Source organism: Eptesicus fuscus, chromosome 4, assembly GCF_027574615.1.
Source record: "Eptesicus fuscus isolate TK198812 chromosome 4, DD_ASM_mEF_20220401, whole genome shotgun sequence".
NCBI lineage: Eukaryota > Metazoa > Chordata > Mammalia > Chiroptera > Vespertilionidae > Eptesicus > Eptesicus fuscus.
Genome location: NC_072476.1, coordinates 111,236,751 through 111,259,408, shown reverse-complemented (window position 1 = coordinate 111,259,408; position 22,658 = coordinate 111,236,751). Strand labels below are relative to the sequence as shown.

Genomic DNA, 22,658 nt, shown 5'->3' with positions numbered 1-22,658 from the left:
CCGTCTACGCTACGCAGTAGGTTTTCTGACTTCTCTTTGTGAACAAGCAAAGGAAGAACGGATGCGAGAGGCTGGTACGTAAGCGACGTTCATGTCCGTCTCACGGAGTCCGCCTCCTTACGGCCCTGCGCCCGGGAGGGTCACTACACCGCCCAGCGTCCCGCGGACAGACATCCATGAGGGTGGTGATGGGCAGACCTTCCGTGGAGCCCCTCGGGCGGCTCGGAGACCAGTGGCTCCACGTGGCGGAGGCGTGGCCGCGGGCTGACTGCCGAGGACCCCCTTCTCTCAAGTACCTCCAGCACGTCGCCCTGGACCCCCCAAGACTCGTCCCAGGCTCTTTCTGTAAATTAAACCCCGGCCTCCCCGCACGCCTGTAAACATGGAAACGTCCCCGGGGACCCCTCTCCTTGGGATAGGCCCGTGGTCGGCAAACTGCGGCTCGCGAGCCACATGCGGCTCTTTGGCCCCTTGCGTGTGGCTCTTCCACAAAATACCACGGCCTGGGCGAGTCTATGTTGAAGAAGTGGCGTTGGAAGAAGTTTAAGTTTAAAAAATGTGGCTCTCAAAAGAAATTTCAATCGTTGTCCTGTTGATACTTGGCTCTGTGGACTGATGAGTTTGCCGACCGCTGGGACAGGAGGATCCAGGCCTTGTGACCAAACGTGTGAACTCACTGCGAAGGAGGGAGACTGGGGGCAGGGATGGGGACACACGCATTCTGAACTGGGAGCCACTGGCCATGGACGTAAAGGGTTCTTACAAAAACCCAAAGTCGTGTCTGGCCCTGGCCCTGCCTGAACGCAGGAACCAGCAATTACAAACACGCTCAAACGCGGAAAACGGGTGGACAAGAGGACTGCTGCGTCCTGTCACAGGGTTCACTCGTGCACAGAACTCAGTGACCTGTGTGCCAGGCCAGCCCTGCGGCACAGGCGGCAGCCGCATCGGGGCCTGGCACCGCGTGGTGCCGGTGCAGGCGCAGGCACAGGCGGAGCGGCGACCAGCGGGTTCCCACGCTGCATGTTCACGGGCGGCGGTCACCTCGGGGGTCACACAGCGAGGCCGCGGCTCGGAGGGAGCGCTCAGGGAGCGGGCGGCGGCCCGTGTGCGGCCACATCGGCGAGACCAGGGCGGCGGCAGTGCGCACCAGCCGCGCCCCGTGCTGGCCAACCGGGACCTGCACCGCGGCCCCGCCTCTTGGGCCCGTAGACCTGAACCCCGTGCTTTCCTAACGCGGACGAGGCTGAAGCTGCACGTGGATTGAAGCCTCTGACTCTCCAGCCCCTTCTTCGGAGTCTGTGAGACCTGCTCTCGGAGGCAGGCGAGGGCCGGCCGCGGGCAGCGGCTCTTCAGGGGGGCCGAGGCGGAAGCCGCGGCAGACGGGCCTTAACACCAGACAAACGCCTGTCAGATCTGGGGGTTGCCCGGTGTTTGCTCTGTGTTTGCTCAGAAGCTGCGGGTTCTCACGGCGAGGAAGCGGAGGAGCGGTGGGGATGGTTGAAGGAGACGGGAAATCAGAAAAGAGCAGGTCTGCGTTGCAGGGAAGGGGGGCCCCGCCCCGGAGCCGGTGCGCGCCCTGCGGCAGGAGGGAGGCAGGAGGGGACTGGAGGGGCTTTGGAGACAGTGAGAGAGGACAAAGCGCCAGGAGCACAGCCACTTCTTGCAGTCCGTGCCCTGAGAAGGGTCTCAAGGCAGCAATCCTGGGCGCGGCCTCAAACTCCTCTGTGAGCGCGGCCGTCACCCCAAGTCGGTGCTGGGAAGGGACAGGCACACGAGGATAGAAACATGTACCGAGGAGAAGTGCACGGGCCGTGCTTTGTAGCGTGAGAATCCCGGCAGCTGGAAACAAAGGGCGGAGGGAAAAGACAGTCCCTCCTGCCGTGCCGTAGTGCCCAAGAGCACGATGCCGTGGACGAACGGGTTTCCGACCGATTTTCCATCGGTGAAACCCTTGGAGCACACGGAAAGAGAAGAAGGAGAGCGGCTACTACAGAAACCTGCTTCTGGAGCTGCAGGCTCACGGCCGGATCCAGCCTCAAACAAGGTGGCTCTAAGGGCTGCCAAGGCGGACGTGCACCGCGCCGCGCCCGGCCGGCCGCAGACGCTGGCCGCGCGGGTCTGGGGTCTGGGATCGCGTACCTGGCTGTGTCTATCCCCAGGGCCGTCATGGTCTGGCGGCCGCCGCGCTGGACGATCCTGTTGGCAGCGAGGAGCACGTCCTCGGTGGAGGAGTAGGTGTTGAGGTTGAACTCGTGGGTCACGTTCTCTCCGTACTGCACGATCCCGACCTGAAAGACAAGCCCGTGGGTCCTCGGCCCGGCAACGCGCCCGGTCCCAGCTTTGTGCAGCTTCTACGTGTACGTCACGGCCGAGCGTGAGAATCTAGGAGAACACGCATCCTTCTACCTCGACAGCAGCAGTATCTCTGTTTACGGCCAGCCTGAGCCCAGAGAACAACGAAGGTGCTGTGATTAAACTTCTGATCGGTCTGTCCCTGTGGCAGTTTTCACTGCAGACCCCAGTGGGCCACAGGGGGGGGGTACATTGGGACCCCCCCACCCCCGCCCCAGGCTTTGCCTTTGCTCCCACGGAGCTTATAGGCTACAAGACGGAGACCCATCACGCCATCGCTCAAACACACGCCTGACTGCAAACCATGACCAGGTCTGTAACGCAAAAGCTGTCATTAGCAAGTTCCACCTCGGGCCCTGATTTAAAATGGGGCTCAGGGAAGAGACCTCACTGGGTGCTATGGGGACAGAGGCCTGTCCGGGGTGGAGGCTGGGAGGGAGGATGGGGTCCAAGGAGGGAACTGTGGACGTGACGAGCTGAGATGGGGAAGAGGGAGGTACTGTCCCAAGAGCAGGAAGACAGTCGGTGACCCTGGACCAGGACTGAGGGCAGAGGGGAGCTAGAGAAGGCTCGGCGGGCAGCAGGAATCCCTACGCGAGGGGATGCACCTGGCTCTACCCTTCTCCCACCCCCTTCTGTTCCTGTCATCCCACCCTCCCTGCCTTCCACCTTTATTACTTTTAAATAATTTAAAAATACATATATTTATTGATTTCAGAGAGAAAGGGAGAGGGAGAGAGAGAAACATCAATGATGAGAGAGAATCATTGATCGGCTGCCTCCTGCATGTCCCCTACTGGGGATGGAGCCCACAACCCGGGCATGTGCCCTGACCTGGAATCGAACCCGGGACCCTTCAGTCTGCAGGCCCAGGCTGACGCTCTGTCCATGGAGCCAAACCAGCTCGGGCAGATGTGGACTTTTCTAAAAGGGAGAGTGGGAAGAGGGGGCTGATGTGTCAGTGAAAAGTGGGCGACTATAGTGCAATGGATTGTAATTCCAGTCTCAGGCCAAAGAGACCGGAGGGTTCGGGCGCAGTGCGGCCCGGCACACCCCTGGCTGCAGGGCTGTTGTATGAACAAGAGGTCTGTCTCCCTTTCGGAAGGTTCCCTCCCACGTAAACACGAGGCACAGCCCTCCTTCAGCTGAACCCCCAGCTGACACCCTCGCCCTTCCAGGCAGCGCCAGCAGCCGTCTGATGCTACAGGTATGATCCATAAAAGGGCTCCGTCGCCAATGATCGCCCTGGGAAACGGCCGGAGTGAGGTCCGCACGTGTCTACGCAGGAGCCGGCCTGCCCTGCCTCGTCCGCCTCTCTTTCCCGTCATCTACGTGAAGCACAAAAACTCCACACGTTTGAGACGGCGCAAAGAGACGCCTCTCCCTGGGCTTGTCCCAGCTGCTCTACTCCCATCACAAGCAAATCTTCCGGCCGGGTTCTCAGTCTTCCACGTGGAAACGAATTGGAAAACACCCGTTATTCTCATTTAAGGGAATCTTCTTTGGTGAGGGACACAGTCAGCACCTCAAACAACAGAGTTTGCAAAACGCTGCTTGACTACAGTGAGAGTCACCCCCTCAGAAAGAGCCATTCATTGTTCTTGCCCTGCAGGACCCAAAGGAAGACTTTACCTCGCTTCTGAGTTGCAAGGTCTCGGGGAAAGGGAACACAGCTTCAGGGTTTGCTTTAATGCTGCCCGGACACGTAGCATGATCTAAGTAATAAAGAGCTAACATGCAGATGGTCATGACGCCCTCACGCGTAACGACCGATCAGCAGGAGGCTGCGTGTGCAGCAGGCGCGGGTGGGCGGGGACTTGCAGCGTCGGGTGCCAGGCCCAGGGAGGTGAGGCTCATGGAGGCCTACCTCTTTGGGGCGATGGATTGCCGGGCTCCCGCACTGTGACAGGGAACAGGCCAGGCTGGGGGACCCCCTTCCCGAGTGCATGAATTTTGTGCACCGGGCCACTAGTACGTCATAAAAAACTTCAGGAGCGTCTGCTGAATTGATGTGAATTAGTGACCTAAGTGGCCCATTCTGGGGGTAGAGATGCAGGAGGAGGGCGGTGACGGCAGGGACTAGGGGGGCGGGGGAAGGAGGGCCCGTGGGAAGACAGCGGGGAATGCTCTCCCGTCTTCCTCTCCGGGAACGTACAGGCGCACAGAGTGACCGGGAGTTTAAGGAAGATGGTGCCTCATCTGCCTCACGGCAGGAATGACACCTGAACTCATCTAAGAAGTCCCCCGGCACCCGGGCCTGGGCCTGGGAGGGAGGAGGGCCGAGGCAGAGCCCCGTGGGCACAGAGCTGTGCGCTCAGGGAACGGGCAGGAGGCTGCGGGAAGACAGGTGGGCACAGGGAGGCAGCGGGATGCCGGTGACAAGTGCCTTTGGGGCCCCTGGAGGGAGCGGACGCCATTCAGCAGGCAGCCACAGCGGGTCTCTATCCAGGGCAATGCCAGGAGGCGAACTTCACCTTGGACAGGGAACTCAGGGGCGTGGCTATGGGGGAGGGGCGAATGGAGGCGGCCCAAGGCAGGCCAGGCCAGGCTGCTCAGACTCACAACGATGAATCAGGCCTCGTACGGGAGGCTTCTGGGAAGCGGCCATCGGGAGGCTTCTGGGAAGCGGCCATAAGTGCGCAGTGGAAGACAGATCAATGACAGTCCTAGAGCGCAATGAACGTCTCTGCCTCGTTTTGCCTGGCTTCACGTCATGCCACCCCTTGGTGGGAGCGCGCCACACACGGTCCCATTCGTACATTTCACTCTTACATCAGCCTCCCGAGTCACCGGCCGACGTGGCGTACTTATGTCACCCTCCTTTATCCCTGAGAGCCATGCTCTGTGCAGGTATTGGGGATCAATCCGACCTCCATCACGCTTACGCCGCCGTATCTTTCATGGCAAGCTCGGAGCGCCTGGGGCTCGCTTCTGTAAAAGGCAGTTTTATGGCCTTCACTCTGTCTTGTTTTAAAAATCGGTTTACAAAAATTCCTTGACTATATTTGTAAAAGTTTTAATGGGACCACACAGAGACATGGAAGAAGCTCTGAGTAACTATTGCTGCCCCCTCCTTTTCCAGGGGGGACACGTCCCAGACCCCCCGTGGACGCTGACCCAGTGGGTGTCAAACCCTATACACACTTTGCTTCTCTTTATGTACACACCGCTGGGGAAGTTTAATTTATCAGTTAGGCATAGCAGGAGATTAACAATAACTAACAAAACAGACCGATTAAAACAATTTACCGTAATGAGAGTTACGTGAATGCGGCCTCTCTCAAAATACCTTCGTGTGAGACGCTGGACAAAGGGGTGATTCACGTCCTGGGTGGGGGGTGGGGGGGGGGGGCGGGGGACGGAGCAGGACGGGGAGATTTTATCACTCTACCCAGAACAGCTCGCACTGTACAATTTATGGACCGTTTATTTCTGGGATTTTCCATTTAATATTTTCGGACCATGGTTGACCACGGTTACTGAAACCACAGAAAGCGAAAATGCAGATAAGGAGGGGCTACTGCATTCAGAATGGATGGTCCTGTCCCTGGCGCTGACCCCGCGATGTGCACTGACCGTCCTGCGGAGCCTCTGTACTCGCCTGCCTGCCGCCTCCCTCCCTCCCTCCCCCCTCCCTCCCTCCCGCCTCTCACCTTCCCTGTTTCTTGCTGGAGGGACAGTCACGTGCAGGGATGCTCCACACCATGGAGACGGCCTGGGCTGTGGGTACCTGCCGCCACTAGGTACATCCTGATGGCAGAGCAGAGGCCACGGGGCCCACCCTCTCCCAGAGCCCACCCTCCCCCGGGCCCACCCTCTCCCAGAGCCCACCCTCCCTCAGGGCCCACCCTCCCCCAGGGCCCACCCTCTCCCGGGGCCCACCCTCTCCCAGAGCCCACCCTCTCCCAATGCCCACCCTCCCCCAATGCCCACCCTCCCCCGGGGCCCACCCTCCCCCGGGGCCCACCCTCCTCTGGGGCCCACCCTCTCCCAGAGCCCACCCTCCCCCGGGGCCCACCCTCTCCCAATGCCCACCCTCTCCCGGGGCCCACCCTCTCCCAATGCCCACCCTCCCCCAATGCCCACCCTCCCCCGGGGCCCACCCTCTCCCGGGGCCCACCCTCTCCCAGAGCCCACCCTCTCCCAATGCCCACCCTCCCCCAATGCCCACCCTCCCCCAATGCCCACCCTCTCCCAATGCCCACCCTCCCCCAATGCCCACCCTCTCCTGGGGCCCAAATAGAAACTTTCTGACCCTTCGTTTTAGCATCTGGGGACATCAGGAGGGAGGGAGGGGCTGGCTGGAGCTGCGTCCACTCCTCTCCCTGCGATGCTGCTACAGCTCCTGGCCAGTGGGGGTTGGGAGGACAGAGGCGGGAGGTACAGAAAGGCTAGAGGCCTCCCCACCGCTGGCCCCTCCTAAGGACGCGTGCTAACAGGTGTTTCCCGTCCTGTGCGGTCTGTGGGCTCTGCCCTCACCTGCATCCTTTCCTGGGTGCACGCATTTCCCCCAGCAGCACAGGAATCGGCTGCCACCTGCCGTCCACCCTGCAGGGGCCTGTGGACAGGGCCTAACAGGGTCCCCTCCGTCCACCCTGCAGGGACCTGTGGACAGGGTCCCCTCCATCCACCCTGCAGGGGCCTGTGGACAGGGCCTAACAGGGTCCCCTCCATCCACCCTGCAGGGGCCTGTGGACAGGGCCTAACAGGGTCCCCTCCGTCCACCCTGCAGGGGCCTGTGGACAGGGTCCCCTCCGTCCACCCTGCAGGGGCCTGTGGACAGGGCCTGGCAGGGTCTCCTCCGTCCACTCTGCAGGGACCTGTGGACAGGGGCCTACCAGGGTCCCCTCCATCCACCCTGCAGGGGCCTGTGGACAGGGCCTAACAGGGTCCCCTCCATCCACCCTGCAGGGGCCTGTGGACAGGGGCCTGTGGACAGGGGCCTAACAGGGTCTCCTCCATCCACCCTGCAGGGGCCTGTGGACAGAGCCTGGCAGGGTCCCCTCCGCCCACCCTGCAGGGGCCTTTGGACAGGGCCTGGCAGGGTCCCCTCCGCCCACCCTGCAGGGGCCTGTGGGCAGGACCCGACAGGACTCCACGCTGACCCCGCGCAACCTGCATTCACACCGTGACCCGGTCCCAGCGCGGCTCCTCTGCTCTGACACACGAGGCAGCCGCAGACTCATGCGCCCACCTCCCGAGGCACCCCCAAGCTCCCGCACCTCCCCGCGGACCTCCCCCGGCGCCTTCTGCAGAGAAACCCTCTCCCCACAGCCTGTCAGCTCCCTTCCAGCCTTCCCAGCCTCGACAGGAGCGAGAGTCCGGGAGGCCTCACCCAGCTCCCCTCCCCTCTGGGCTCCCCACAGCGCTGTGCCTGCCCCTGTGGGACATGGAGGTGGGAGGGGAGAGGAGGAGAAATTCCAGAAGCTACTGCCAATCTCAGGGCAGGATTGGGCGCTTCAACTGAAAACCTCCCCTCCCCCCGCCACCACACACACACTCACACACGCCTGCAAACACAATCTATAACAATAAAAGAGTAATATGCTACTTAGACCAGACATCCTTCCGGACAACCTTCCAGACAAAGCTGGGGCTGGGAGGGAAGCCCGGGGCCTGGGTGCCAGAGGGAAGCCGGTGCTGGCAGCCGGGGAAGGAAGGCCTACTCCTGCACGGATTTCGTGCACCGGGCCTCTAATGTAATGATACCGCCCTAGTCCAGTGTTTCTCCCACGTTCGCCTGTGTGAGAACTATGTGGATTCTTCTCTTAAAATGCAGCCCCACGCTCACCCTCCGAGCTCCCAGTGCTGGAGGTCGGGGGACGGCCCCAGCACCCGGGGTTCTGAGGAAGGAGTGCCGGGAGCCACGGCGGGAGAAACACGGCATTACACGTGAACATCCCATCCTCCGTGATCGCCCGAGGCCGCCCAGCGCGGCGGCAGGGAGAACCCTCGGGGAAAACGGAACGAATGCCACACGAGCAGCTGAGTCCCCGGGAGGCACCGACCCCGCGATCCACACAGCGCCCTGCGCTTTAGGGGGCAGGCGCCCTGGGTGAACTGTGGGTGCCGAGTGGCCCCCGGGGTCTCCCTCTCTGTGGAAAGGGGTCGGGAGCCCGGGACTGACCTGTCTGCCTGGGGGTCAGCCCAGCCCCGCCCTCGCTGGTGGCACTGGCCCCGGGCACCCCGATCCTCTGAATGGAGGCGTTGTTCCCGCCAGGAAAGACGGCCCCGGAGCCCACCCTGGCGGCTGGAATTCCTCTGAGGGAGGAGAATGGCTCCTCTGTGCGTCTCCTGCCGACATGCAGCGCTCCCTGCGGCCTAACCGCTAGAAACAGGAGACCGCACAGGCTGGGCAGGGAGGCTGGGGGTTGTGTGTCCCTCCCCCCAGCCGCCCCGCCCCGCCCCGCCCCGCCCGCAGAAGGGGGCCCACGGCGCTGAGTCCGTGGACTTGCCCCTGAGGCGGAGTAGCGACTGCCAAGGGCGCTCAGCGCACTGGCTTTTGCACAGAGCTGCCCCCGGGTCCATGTTTCACCGTAAAACAGATAAAGGGATTTCAACGTAACGTCAAATGTTCCAATGACCCAGAACATTAGAAACTTAAAAATGTCTCAAGACTATGATCAAATCTGGGAAGAAAGGCCTGGCTAGGAAGGGAAACGGGCGGGTGAAGCAGGGGAGGGAGGAGCGGGGTGTGGGGAGGGCGGAGAGGGGGGAGAGCGGGGTCCAGCCGCTGATCTCGGGACCACCATGCAGGGAGGGTGCGCCGGGGCTCCCGGCGGGGGCAGCCACTGGCCAGGGAGGGTGAGGACCCCCGGAAGGAAAGGACTGGAGACCCGTGTTCCAGGGTTCCAGGAGGCAGGGGTGCTGCGCACCTCGGCAGGAGCGGAGCCTCGGGAAGGAGGGCGCTGGGCTGCCGTCGGGGCTGATGGTCCGGGGTCAGCAAGCCCGAACCCGCACCAGGCACCAGCCTCTCTCGGCCCCTCATGACCCGCGAGTCCTGGCTACACAAGCGCTAACAGTTCTTCTGCTACCGTCACGGCTCTGGGACAGCCACTGACCGAGCAGGGCCAGGCCCGGGGCAGAGAGTCCTCGGGAGGCAAAATAAGGGCCCCTGTGGACAGGGAGGAGCGGGTCACAGATCCGAAGGGGCTCAGAGCTGCCGGCCACCCCCACGAGGAGGCTCACCAGCCTCTTCAAGCTCAACGCCGAGGAGACACCTGCTGCCTAGGAGAAGGAACACTTTTTGATGTGAAAATGCCATTTTCTTCCTTTTTTTAAAAAAATTGATGTCAGAGAGAAAGGGAGAGGAAGAGAGAGAGAGAAACATCAATGATGAGAGGGAATCATGGATCGGCTGCCTCCTGCACACCCCACACTGGGGACCGAGCCCGCAACCCGGGCCTGTGCCCTTGACCGGGAATCCAACTGTGACCTCCTGGTTCATAGGTGGACACTCAACCACAGAGCCATGCCGGCCAACCAAAATGCCATTTTCTTTGAGTGACTTCACCGAGTTCAAGTTCTCCATTCTCCTGAAGGGCACACACAGGTTCTCCCTCACCCAGCCCCAGGCGCCTGCTCGCTGGGGACAGCCACATGGCGTCCCCGGGAGGGCTGAGGCTAGCTCGCAATCTTCCGCCTCCATCTGTTTGGGGACATGTGTGTGTCACGTGTGTTGATACATGTGTGTGGGTGCACACGCCCGGCCCGCACCTGCGTCTGCTTGGGGCCGATGTCCATGCGCTCCAGCAGGTTGTTGAGGAAGGCGGTGACGCTGTCCCAGGGGTAGATGCTGTTGGAGCCGTCCAGCACGATGACGATGTCCAGCTGCGTGCCGCACTCTGCAAGACAGCAGCGCCCGCGGCCTCAGGCAGGAAGGCTCCTGGCCCCGGGCGCGCCCGAGCCCTCACCGACGCTGCACAAAGCGGACGCGTGGCTTTCAGACCAGAAACAACAGTTAGAAAAAGCAGAAGGGACGCCCACTGCATTCCGTCCCCGTGGGGTCGGAGGTCTGACCGGGCAGAGCTCCTCTCCCCCTGGCGTCACTGACCCCGCGGGTCACCGCGGAGCCTGCCCCGGCGTGAGCGTCCCAGGCCGGTGCTCGTTCTGGGCGGGTTTCACAGGAGCCACCAGCCTCCTCCGGGCTCACCCTTTACATAAACCAGCCTGACAGCTCTCCCGGGGTGTCGAAACACCGTTCTGGGGAGGGTTATTTACACTAATATCAGCTCCAAAAATAGCCGTGCGGTTTGGCTATATATTGGCCAAGCCAGCCTTTCCCTAAATTGGTCATGCTGGTAGCGGAGCAGGCGGCTCAGGCTCTCAGGCACGCGCCTGCGTGCACGCGTGTCTCGTCCAGCCCGCGCCGTCAGACACGAGCGCACGGGCCCAGCCGGTACCTCGCACGGGGGCGATGGAGTTCACCACCTGGAACGTGGGGCTGACGTCAGAGCAGATGCCAGTCGTGTAATGCAGGTGTCCGCACCGGTAGGCGTAGAGGGGCCCGCACGCCTTGGAGGAATGAAAAAGCGAAAAAGCGAAAAAGCAAAGGTCACACGTTGTCGAACAGATGTGGCGGCCCCGCGGCAGCCTCCTGGCCCACGGCCTACCGTCCCCCTGGGCTCTCTTACCAGGAAGCCCCCCTTGGGGTTGGTGACCAACGTGGCTCCGAAGGTCATGTTCTCCTTCACCTCCGTGACGTTGGGAATCGATGTGTTGACTGGAAATAGAACAGAAGTGTATGAAGGAGGGAAAACACCGTGGAACCGGCTTCTCGTGCAAACGTTCTCCGTGCCCTGCGCATGTCCGGGCACACGTTCTCTTCGTTCAGCTGAACAGTCTCCACGGCGCGATCAGGGGACACAGTGAGCGCGCGAAGGAAGGCTCCGAACACGGCTCTGTCCCAGAAGCTTTATCGGGGCCATCGCCCCAAGAGCGTGGCGGAAACTGTGCAAGAATGCGGGCTCGGAGGGCCGCAGGCGTGGCCGCCTTTCACGGAGCGCCGCTGATGAAAACAAAGGGAAGCGGCAGTCTCACGACACAGCGGACATGATGTCAACGCTCACACTCTGCCTACGTGTTGTATCTGCGTGTGACACGCGACTGATGATGAATCATGGCATTTCTGGCAAGAAGAAGGACATCGGCGAGCAGACCAGGAAAGAAAACTCAAATACACACTCTCTGGCCCTTCCTCTTGGCATGTGGGGACCCCGGGGGGGTGCTAAAGGAAGCTGGAGCGAGGTTAGAGCCGGGCTCGGGAAGTTGGGGTTTAAAAAAAGGACACAAGAAGGAACGACCTTTGACATTCCAAGCAGGAAGGCTGGGTCCTAAAACAGGCCGGCTGGCAACAAAATGGGCAAGAAATCCCACGTCTTCACCTTGAAAAACCAGAGATCGAGCAGGAAAAGCCAGAGCGTCTCCCCTTGCCCCAAGTGCATGGCCGCCCTTGAAGGGTTGTCTCCGCCCGGGCGGGAATCTTCCCTCCCTCGGGCCCGGCTCTATATGGACGGAGGGAGGGGAAGGCCCGGCTCTATATGGACGGAGGGAGGGGAAAGGCCCGGCTCTATATGATGGAAAGACGGAGGGAGGGGGAGGGGAGCGGGTGCCTGAAGGGCCACGTCCTGTCTGCACTGAACACGGTCTCTGTCGCAGAGCTCAGTCTGACTCGCTCTGAAAGCACCTGGAAGTGGGCGTCATTGCCTTGGTCTCGAGCGATCTGGGTTCGAGGTTTGACGCTGGGGTGGGCCCAGGGCGAGCCCCCCGGGGACAGGGGCTACAGCAGAAACGCTCCGACTGTTCTCTTCTAAAAACTTTATCGTGAGCATTTCCTTGCGATTGTTGACACTATGACACATGTCCCCCGTGTCCCCCCTTTACCCACCCCTCCCTCCCTTCGCCACACTGTTGTCCGTGTCCATGGATCACGCATGCGTGTTCTTTGACTAATCCCTTCGCCTCCTTTCCCCCCGCCCCACACTCCCCTCGGGCCGTAGCTGGAGTCTCCAGCCAAAAATAAAACTCGGCTCCCGGGGCCAGGGACGGCTCCCGTCGGAGTAACTCCTACAGCCACAGCTCCCGCCTCTGGGACACGGAGAAGCCATGTAGAGACAGTCGTCTGTGGGGACGGAGAGACCGAGAGCGGCCGACCCGGAGGGGCCTCTACGTGTCAGAAGACAGGAGCGGTGGGCGAGTTTCCTGCGTCTGTGTTTGCTTGTTTTCCCCTCGGGGGAGGCCCTCGTCAGTGGCTGAACCCCAAAGAGAACGCTTTCCGTCTTGAAAAAGGACAGACGTTGGGGCAATGGCAGCACCTGTGACGCGAGGGGATCTCTGGGGGAGCAGAGCCACGAGGGGCGCTCTGACACGTACACACGCATTCCGTCCAGTATCTCAGTGACTCGAGCTGCGTGCGGGCAGCCCAGCCGGGACACTGCGTCCGCCAGCTCAGCCGCCGCTGGAGCAAGAAGCCGAGACCACTCAAGGGCAGGTGACACCCAGATTCCACACCTGGAACCCGAGGTCAATCCAGGACACAATCCCCAACCACCGGGCGTAGGAGGAGACAGAAAAAGGTGACGCGGCCCCAAGAGAAAGAGAATCAATGGGGAAAAGAGCTGAGATGTTCCAGGCGTCGGCATGGCCAGAAACGGTTATCAAAGCAGCTATTAGAACTACGCTCGTCACTGTAAAGGAAAACTGTTCACAATAAGCAAATAGGAAAAGCTTAAAGGGAGAGCTGGAAGTACACTATCGGAAGTAAACCTGTGGGTTAGGAGTCATTTCCATGGCACGTCATGCTGCACGGAACACCGACGTCTCGGCTTCCTGGATAGTTCTCGTAGGAACTTTCCAGTCACGTTCTAGCTGCGGTGATGTTTCTACCAAATCCCCTACTTCGACATAAACTCACCTTGTGCTCTTGTCTCTTACAAGCTTGGCCCATCTATTACAATTCCTCTGGCGCTAGTGTCTTTGAAAACACAAACGCGAAGCTGGATTTTGGGGAGGAAACGGGATGGGCGGGTTTATCTGGAACAGCTGTTCCTGTCACCGCTGGTTCACAAAGGATGCTGGGCAATGGAGGCAGTTCAATGCTACAACACTAGTCAGCCTTCTAAACCTATGGCTATTCTCCAGTGAATTCCTACGGCCAATGCAGGGCGGAGGGGTCAGCATGCCCTTTTACCTGAAGTTGCCGGGGAAGAACGGAAGGATGTGTGCAGGGCACTCGGAATATTTTCTTGGGTTGGTTGACGTTTGTTTTCAGTTAGAACACGGGGACCGGACTTCACCGCTCGGACCTTACGTACCTGGCAGATCCAGCTTTACGCAGGGCAGCGCCTCTCCCCTGCCCACGGGACACTTGTAGACGTCGCCCGTCCGGTTCTTGGGCTGGCCAACCAGCGGGGAGCCGATGAGCACCCTGGAAGGGAAGCGACTCGATGAACCCGTCTGAACAGTGAGAAACACTGTATGCCAGTGGACCTGCGACTCTCCTAAGACAGCGGCCGGCAAACTCATTAGCCCACAGAGCCAAATATCAACAGCACAACGACTGAAATTTCTTTGGAGAGCCACATTTTTTAAACTTAAACTTCTTCTAACGCCACTTCTTCAAAATAGACTCGCCCAGGCCGTGGTATTTGCCGACCATTGTTCTAAGACAACGGAGAGCAGTTCCCACAGACACCATCAGAGAGCCCTCCTCGAGGGTCAATGCCGTGTTACCCGAAGTGAGCAGAGCGTCTTCTCCAAGCTGCAGGCGGATCTGAATCACATGACCCAGAAAGTTCACAGGCGAGGGGGCTCAGAATATTTCATTTTAATTGATATGACTTACCATACTTTTTATTTGGGGGCTGAAATGGTAAGTATGGGCCCAGCCTGCTGCTGTGTCAGTTTATAAAAGTGCAGATGAGCTTTTCTCACCAGGACTGGGAACCTAACAGAGGCGTTAGGAGCCACAGACCTTGGCCCAGCACAGATGTGATAGTAGTCTGTGCTGTCTGTGAGTCCTTAGAAAGCAAGGACAGCTATGAGACCCGGGCAAAAATCATTTATGTCTTTTTAGGTGATTAAAAGATCACTCAGATAAAAATTAATGGACACACTACAATCATGATGCGTTTTAGCCCCAGCAAGCCGTGACACTGTCTCCTAAGATGTGTTCAGAAACGGGCGGGTGAATGTGTCTGATTGTTAGGCACTGGGGGACCTCGCAGCTGCGGATTCTTTGCTGGTGAAACACCGTCCACAGACGCTGACTGCTGGTAGCCGGGGACTCCTGCCCCGGGCCAACGGCTGCGCTCGGGGGTCTTGGCCCGTATCTCTGTTCATGCCCGAATGAAGGCTCAGAAAGCACAAAGCACTCGTCAAGTACATCCCTATGCCCACTTGGGCACTTGGAAGTATCGCAACTTCCTGGGAAAAGAGACTTAAACAAACCAGCTACAGTTTATGTGGAAACCTGTGTCAATAACTTCACTGGACGGCACTCCACCCTCGCCACCCGCACAGGATGCGGGAAGCCTGACCGAACAGTTCTCAGGAGAACACCAGAGGGGGTTTCGCTGACGGAAAGAACCCATGAGCCAGCAGTGTCGTTTAGGCCAAAAATGTGAATGTGACCCGAGGCTCGTGGCTGGAAATAGACGCCCGGTCGGTCGGTGGAGGAAGCGATAACCCGCCTGCTCCCGCGGCCGGCCTGCCGGGAATCTCCACGCTCACAGGTCGGAGGACCATGGAATGTGCCGGGAGACGGACTCCGACGGCTGCAGGCTGGGAACTGCGTCAGACCGGAGGGCTGGCAGGAGTGGGGGGTGTCCAGCACCGAGAAAGAATGTCTGAAGGGCTGAGAGGGCATATAGGGGTGCGGGTGGATAAGGCAAAAGTATGATAAGGCACACGTTTTAAACAAATTAAATATTTGGAAGTCTGTCGTATTGAAAAGGGATGGGGTTTATTTTCCACGGGTCCTTTGGGAGAAGCTGGTATGAATGGAAAGAAGTTTAATAACAACTATAAATACTGAATTGTTGAACAGACTCCATAAAACATAGCTATGACATAGGCCTCTGCAAAGGCACTTCTGATAAGGATAAATAAGCGTAATAATGCTCAAGCCCTTTCATGCATAATTCTTACTTCTGGGGATTTCTCCTTTAAAAGAAAATGACCTACATTAAGGGGGAAAGTGTAATGCATAAAGATAATGCTCCAAGTGTTATCTATAACAAAAAAGACTGAAATAACCAACAGCCACAGTGAATTAATTATTGCGGGGTCATTCTATAGGACACTGTGCAGTCATACAAAATAATGGGTAATAAGCCCTAGCCGGTTTGGCTCAGTGGATAGAGCGTTGGCCTGCGGACCGAAGGGTCCCGGGCTCGATTCCGGTCAAGGGCACATACCTGGTTGCAGGCTCTTTCCTGGCCCAAGTCCTGGACGGGGCATGTGCAGGAGGCAACCAATCGATGTGTTTCTTTCACATCGGTATCTCTCTCTGTCTTTCTCTCTTCCACGCTCTCTTAAAATCAATGGAAAAATATCCTCAGGTGAGGATTAAAAAATAATAATAATAATGGGTGATAAGATAGCTTGGTGGGATCAAAAATTCCTTTTGACCTAATGTAAGGTAAACCTACCTCATTTAGTGATAACCTAAGACTTAAAAAGTGAAGTGTAACGAATTACATTCAATGCAGTCATCATGACAGCAATGTTGATCATCACTAGCATTTAATGACTTCATGTCACGGTCCAGACACTGGTCTAAGTGCTTTCTATGTAGTATGTAATATAACACATTACAGTACATAGAGCATATAGTATGTACATAGGAAATATAGCAGGAGCTTCGATGGTGGACTTCCTGAGTTCAAACCATGGCTTTACCATTTACTCAGCTGAATGGTTTAGGACAAGTCAATTACCTCTGGTGCCTTGTTTGCTTCATCTGTAAAATGGGAACAATAACAGTAGCTACCTCACAGGCTCCCCATGAAAATAAAATGCTAATGTATGTAAAATGCCTAGAAAAGTATTTGGCTCGTAGGATGTGCTATCTACCTACATGTTAGTTCTTTATTATTATTATAATCTTATTTTTCAGATGATGGAACAGCTACATCTATGTAAAACATAGATTAGAAGGGAGCTCACTAAAAGCATGAATTACATCAAGCAAGGTTATGGTTAGGTTTCACCCCCCCTAATACTTTCCAAGCCCTTGATAATGTGATTGATTACATTACTTTCACAGTTGAAAAGTCTCTAAGTTGAGGCTACAAGAGACGGATTAATGTTTATTAAGAACATTCGACAGGCTCGGCGTCTTGCCAGGCCCTGGGGATATAAAATGGATAAAACTCAGTTTTCAGGCTGTTTCTTTCACATCGAAGGGAAGCAGAACTATACACACACTACACAACACTGACTAGGCCTGAACTTGGGCAAAGTCTCAGAAGCGAGAAAGAACACGGCTCTTTGGACAAGTTCAAGGAGCTCCCTGTGGCTGGAGCCGACGCTGGTCTGGGAGGCGAGCGAGTGCTGATGCTGAGTGTTCTGATGCTGAGGGTTCTGATGCCGAGTTCTGTAGTCTAAGAGCTTGAGGTTCCTCATGGAGGCGGCGTGATTACCGCTGAAGCTCTCCAAGAGGGATTCGTCATGATCAACTGATTTATTATAATGGTTTGTCAGCAGATTAACCCTTTGCACTTGCTTGCTTTTTTCTCGATTCCTTTATTCTGATGCTAACCGTGTTGAGTCACACTCGACATCAGAGTGCAAAAGGTTAAGATTACAGAATGTTCTAGATCTCATTCCTGATCTCTAGAGAAACACCCAATGAGTTCAGAGGTCATCAAATTGAGCAAAACATCTCCACAAGGAGCTCCACGTATACTAAACGGTGGTAACGGAGCATGTGAGTGATCATAAGTGTCATTGTGACCATTCATTCTGTTTATTTGCAGAGTAGCCGGTCTCTGACTCCCGAGTTTCATGTTTGTGGGTGTTTTCTCTGTGAAAAACAGATCCTGGAGACGGTGACCTCGTGTTCACATTATTTCCTGACACTCTTTTCCCCTAACCCTCTCCCGATGGCCAAGCCAAGTCACTGCCGAGGCCCAGCACCCGCTGCAGGTGTTAGCGAGTAAATGAGGTGCGTGGTCCTCCAGGCGGAGCCGGGCAGCGGCCCGCTAGCTGCTGTGCTCCGGGTCACTCCCGGTCACGACAGGCAGAGCGGGGGGAGGCGAGCCGAAGGAGTGACAAGCTTGGCAAAGAGAACCTGTCAACTTCGAAAGGTGCTGCAAGCGTGTGAGATGAGCCTTGTGCTCACATGTGAGCGCATTTGCTAGACGCTCTGGAAAGTCTTTAGCTCTGGCCGAGGGTCTCGGCTGCGTGTCGTCCTGTGCACCAAAAGGTCTCGGGTTCGATTCCCAGTCAGGGCAATGCCCAGGTTGTGGGTTCGATCCCCAGTCGGGGTGCGTACGGGAGGCAACCAATTGCTATTTCTTGCTCACATTTATGTTTCTCTCTCTCTCCCTCTCCCTTCCTCTCTCTCTAAAAGTCAATAAAACATACCCCTAGGTGAGGATTAGAAAAAAATAATAAAAAATATATAAAAGACTTTGTACCCCAAGCCGGATTGGGCTTTGTTTAAAACATGGGGACCTGGGACCAGGACTGAGTCACCTGAGCCCTCTGGTGCCCTTACCTGGCCGACAGCTGCGCCTGTGGGGGCGGCAGGGTCTGAGAGGGACGCGGGGCGAGGATTGCATTCGCAGTATGAAAGCCTACCGTGAGAGTCCAGGCCCTGAGGTCACTGGGCCCAGGGAGGGCTGTGGGAGCGGCAACGAGAAGGGGGGTGCACCTGCTGGGGGCGCGGAGCGAGAGCAGCGGAGGGAGAGCCCACCAGCCCCGGTGGCTGCCCAGCGGCCGGACCTGTGCTTCTCCCCGAACCTGGAGGCTCCTAGTGCCCAGCACCTTCCAGTTTCTTCTCGTCAAAGCGCGGTGATTAGCCATCCTGCTCTTCGGCTGTCCTCTGCCCGCATTCAGCCCTCCTCCCCCTAACGCCGCAGCTGGTCCCCATCAGAGGCGCAGCGCCTTCTGTGCCGAGAAGCGGGTCCCGAGCCAGAGGCGGGAGGGAAGTCACACTCCCATCAACTCCCACCGGGAACGGCGCCGGCGCCTTCCTGTTACCTTCTAGTTCTTTCTAAATGATTAAAGCAAGGCTTCGCTCACACACAGACCACAGGGCTGGGCAGCGAGGACTCCTGCTCCAGGCCAATCCGGCCACGATGGGAGATGGGAGGTGGGTGAGGATGCTTTAAAAAGTCAGAGGTCGGTGACGGTCCAGAACATGGGCAGGAAACAGGATTTACGAAGGCCCCACCTCTGGAGAAAAACAACAGAATCCGTGTTCTCCCAAACCTGTCAGCTGTCCTACAGGCTTCATAGACTCCGACGGGCACCCAAACATGTCTCTGAAGCGTGTTCTGCGTCACCACCCGTGCCCGGTCTCTTGGAACAGCATGCGGCCACCACGGCACCCCGAAGGCCCGGGCCTAGAGAGGCTGCAGTGTGCTCGCTGTTGAGTTCAGCTGCCCACATTGTGTGTCGCCCCGGCTTCTCACACCTTCTCCCATGAAGTCATTGTAAGCATGGGATGTCCAAGTGGAATTAAAGTGTCTGACACCCGCATGCAGTCAAGTGCTCACAAAGCCTCGCGCACACTCATAAGGAGCGTGCGATACTGCAAAGGCAGTCTTGTCAACAGTCACTTTTCAATAAAGTTCTAATAGGGCAGTGGTCGGCAAACTCCTTAGTCAACAGAGCCAAATATCAACAGTACAACGATTGAAATTCCTTTTGAGAGCCGAAAACCGACTTCTGCGCATGGGCCACAAAGTTTCAATCGCACTGTACGTGCGCGCCCGCAGGTGGTATTGTGTGGAAGAGCCACACTCAAGGGGCCAAAGAGCCGCATGTGGCTCGTGAGCCGCAGTTGGCCGACCACTGTAAAAGAGAAAAAGCACACGGCTGGGTGTGGAGAGACTGGAGTTACATTTTCAGCTCTGGCCCTCAGTGATTCCATTTCCCTGGGGCAGTCACTTTTTTTTATTTATTTAGAAGCACTTCATTGAAATAATAATAAATATACAAAGCTGTATATTCTTAATGTATACGTACAACTGGATGAGCTTGGAGATAAAACCATCGCAGTCTATGCCATAAACATGTCCATCCCCTCTAAAGGTTTCCTCCTGCCCTCTTTAGTTGTTATTATTATTATTATTATTCATTATTATTATGTGATAAGAGCAGGACAAGGAGAACATATCTGTGGTTACTAGAGGGGAAGAGCGCTTGGGGTGGGCAAAGGGGTGAGGGGTCAACTGCCTGGCCATGGACGGTAACTAGACCTTTGGAGGCGATCATTTTTTTTCTTCTTAGAGAGAGAGGGAGAGAGCGGGAGAGAGAGAAACGTCGTTGCAAGAGTGCAACATCGATGGGCTGGCTCCAGCAGGCTCCCCTACTGGGGATCCAGCCCGCACCCTGGGTCTGGGCCCCGACCTGGAATCGAACCGCCAACCTCCCGGTGCAGGGACATCGCCCTGAGCCACACGGGCCGGGCCGGGGGAGGCGACCATTCTGTGGTGTGTACAGATGTCGCACTATGATGTTGCACACCTGGAAGTGACATAATTTTAACAAGGTCCTACAAGTCATACTGAAGTGGACTCCACCAATCTTCCAGTGTTTAAACGCATGTGACAGAAATTCAGGAAGGCTCATTACAGTTAGACCGAACTCAGCAGTTCCGCACCCAAAACATGAGCCCGATATTCCATCGTGGAAGCAACATTCACCTCCGAGGACAGCACGTCCTCTGCCTCCCAGGTCTCTCTGCTGGGTGCCAGCGCCTCTATAGGGGACAGTGAAAGTGCTCTCGCCATAACCACATCGTTACAGGACGAAGACTGTTTCGGACAAGGACCTTTCGGGTCGTCAACCCAGTTGCTTTCTCTCCCTCTCTCTCTAAGAAGGAAAAAAAAAAAGATCACCTCACTTCCTTTAATGTCGCCAACACAGGTTTCTTGCTTCACTTTGTCAGTTTCCGTGACCAAATGACTGGACTGCATTTCCGGCTGTGAGTGATTCATTCTGCCAAACGCTCAGTCATCAAACTGTGCCGAGAACCAATTCCAGCAGGTAATAATTACAAGAGTTTTACCGAAAGGTTGGTGAAGCTTGGGCGGCTCAACAAGGCTGAGCCACATATGTAGTTTACCTGTTGGAAACGGCTAAACGGCACTTCCCCCAAACCTGAATAGGATTGTCTGCTGCCAGACAGCTCAGGGCATTTATTGCCTCCTGTTGGCCAAACACCTACCTGAATGGCTGTAGGCTACTCCCCAAACTGACAATGCTTCTGTACCCTTTGAAACCTTACCCTTTGAAGTGCATTATCTCCACCTTGCCTTGGGACAAATTGTGTTTAATAAAAGCACGGGTCCTTGGTCAAGGGAGAGTCCTTCAGCTCCCTTTAGCTGAAGCTCCTCTGACCCCCACTGCCTTTCAAAATTACCTTTCGTCTTTGGACTCCTTCTTGAATCTACGCGCAGCCCCTTTCTCCAGAATGCTGCACCCTTTGTAAGGCCGGGAAAAGAACCCCGGCATTATGACGCCCGAACGAACGAGGGGCACCAACAAAACTGGAGCCCAGTGACAGTTTTCACGGCCTTGTTGGGAAACTCCATGACAACAACACGCGGCGCCTGGCTTACCATTTTCCTTCCTCGTTTTCATACTGCTGCACGGTGTAGCCGAACAGGTCCTCCACGGGGCCGCTGAAGGTCATCGAGTTCTTCACGTCCACGTTGAAGGACACGCAGAGGCGGAGAAGAACTGTGGGAGGGAAAACAGTCGGGTGACACAGCGTTAACTGGGATCCCATCATTTTCAAGTCATGGAAGGGCTCCTAAGAATGAGAGTCACAACGCTCAAGATCGAGGGCGCCAAGGAAGGTCTGTGAGCCTGGCCGGTGTGGCTCAGCGGGTGAGCGCCGCCCTAGGAGCCAGGAGGTCAGGGTTCGACTCCTGGTCAGGGCACATGCCTGGGTTGTGGGCTCGATCCCCAGTTGGACGACGTGCAGGACGCAGCCGATCCATGATTCTCTCTCATCACTGATGGTTCTGTCTCTCTCCCTCTCCCTTCCTCTCTGAAACCAATAAAAACACATATACGAAAAGGAAAGGTCTATGATATGAGCTGTACTACTGACCAGAGATCAATATCACGGCTGTGAAGAGTACACACATTGACACTGGAGCACAACCCCACAGTAAGGTAGCGTCCGATCACTCCCAGAGGGTGGGATTTCACAACGTGTGCGCGGGGAAGCGAGCAGAAACCCGGCTCCCAGTGGGCTACTGCGGGGACAGGGGGTTCCAAAGAGCGAGCCCCCAGCAGCCCGGGGCGCCAGGGAGATGCGCACAGCTCCATGCTCCCGTCTGGCCACAGAGGAGGCACGATCGCCAGCTAACCGTCCGGAGAGGAAGCGTTCTCCAGGGGAAGGCCAGGCGGTCCCACCAGAGTGGGCTCCTGCACAGGCCTGCGGCTTGCCGTGTCCTTCTCCCGGTGACGCCGTGGGGGACGCTCAGCTGGTGCACCAGGCTCCTCTCGTGGGGGCTGGGTGCCCACGGGCCGCGGTGGAGACTTGGGGTGGTACATCTAGAGCTTGGGCGACCTGAGCACAGTAGGCGCGCACCGAGGGCGGAGCCTCCCCCAGGCCCCTGTAGTTCAGGTAGGGAAACCCTTTATGAGTGAGATTCCCTCCACAGGGTTCTGCACGGAGCTGGCCCTCAGTGTCTGTGAGGTGGCAGAGGACTCCTCCGGGTGTAACCCGGAATCCTTCTCCAAGAGCCTCCCGCGGGGTCAGAGCCGCACCGGTTCTCCGGAGGCCGCTGCACCCGCCCCTTTGCCGAAAGCAGGAAGCAGCTCCAGGGCTCCCGCACAGGGCTCCTCCCACCCCTGCGAACCCTCCCGCAAATGGGTCCAAACCCCGGCTCTCGTTCACTCCACGTTCCAATTCATCATCGTTAAACCCCGGGAACAATACCAGGTGTTTCTCTGGTACGTGGAATTTGGTTCTTAAAACAGGGAAATGGTGGGTGTCTATTTACGAGACAATAGATACGTATGTGCCCCGGTTTACAGCCTTCCTTGGTGTCCCCACCTGGAAATCATCTTCCAACGACTAACCCCTCCTCTTTGGTTTTGAAAACCTCTCGTAG

The 22,658-nt window shown here is 57.3% G+C and overlaps 1 protein-coding gene across 1 annotated transcript in view; it reads right to left on the bottom strand.

The window, feature by feature from the left end:
• ITGA1 (integrin subunit alpha 1) overlaps nt 1-22,095 on the bottom strand; it is a 66,969-nt gene extending 44,874 nt beyond the window's left edge. Inside the window, exons 1-7 of the mRNA XM_054714371.1 lie at nt 21,909-22,095; nt 21,150-21,270; nt 13,668-13,780; nt 10,989-11,077; nt 10,758-10,869; nt 10,072-10,199; nt 2,143-2,291 (exon numbers count right to left, since the gene is read on the bottom strand). Coding sequence (XP_054570346.1) covers nt 2,143-2,291; nt 10,072-10,199; nt 10,758-10,869; nt 10,989-11,077; nt 13,668-13,780; nt 21,150-21,270; nt 21,909-22,095 — 899 coding nt within the window. The remainder of the gene's footprint in view (nt 1-2,142; nt 2,292-10,071; nt 10,200-10,757; nt 10,870-10,988; nt 11,078-13,667; nt 13,781-21,149; nt 21,271-21,908) is intronic.
• Nucleotides 22,096-22,658: the final 563 nt, after the last annotated feature.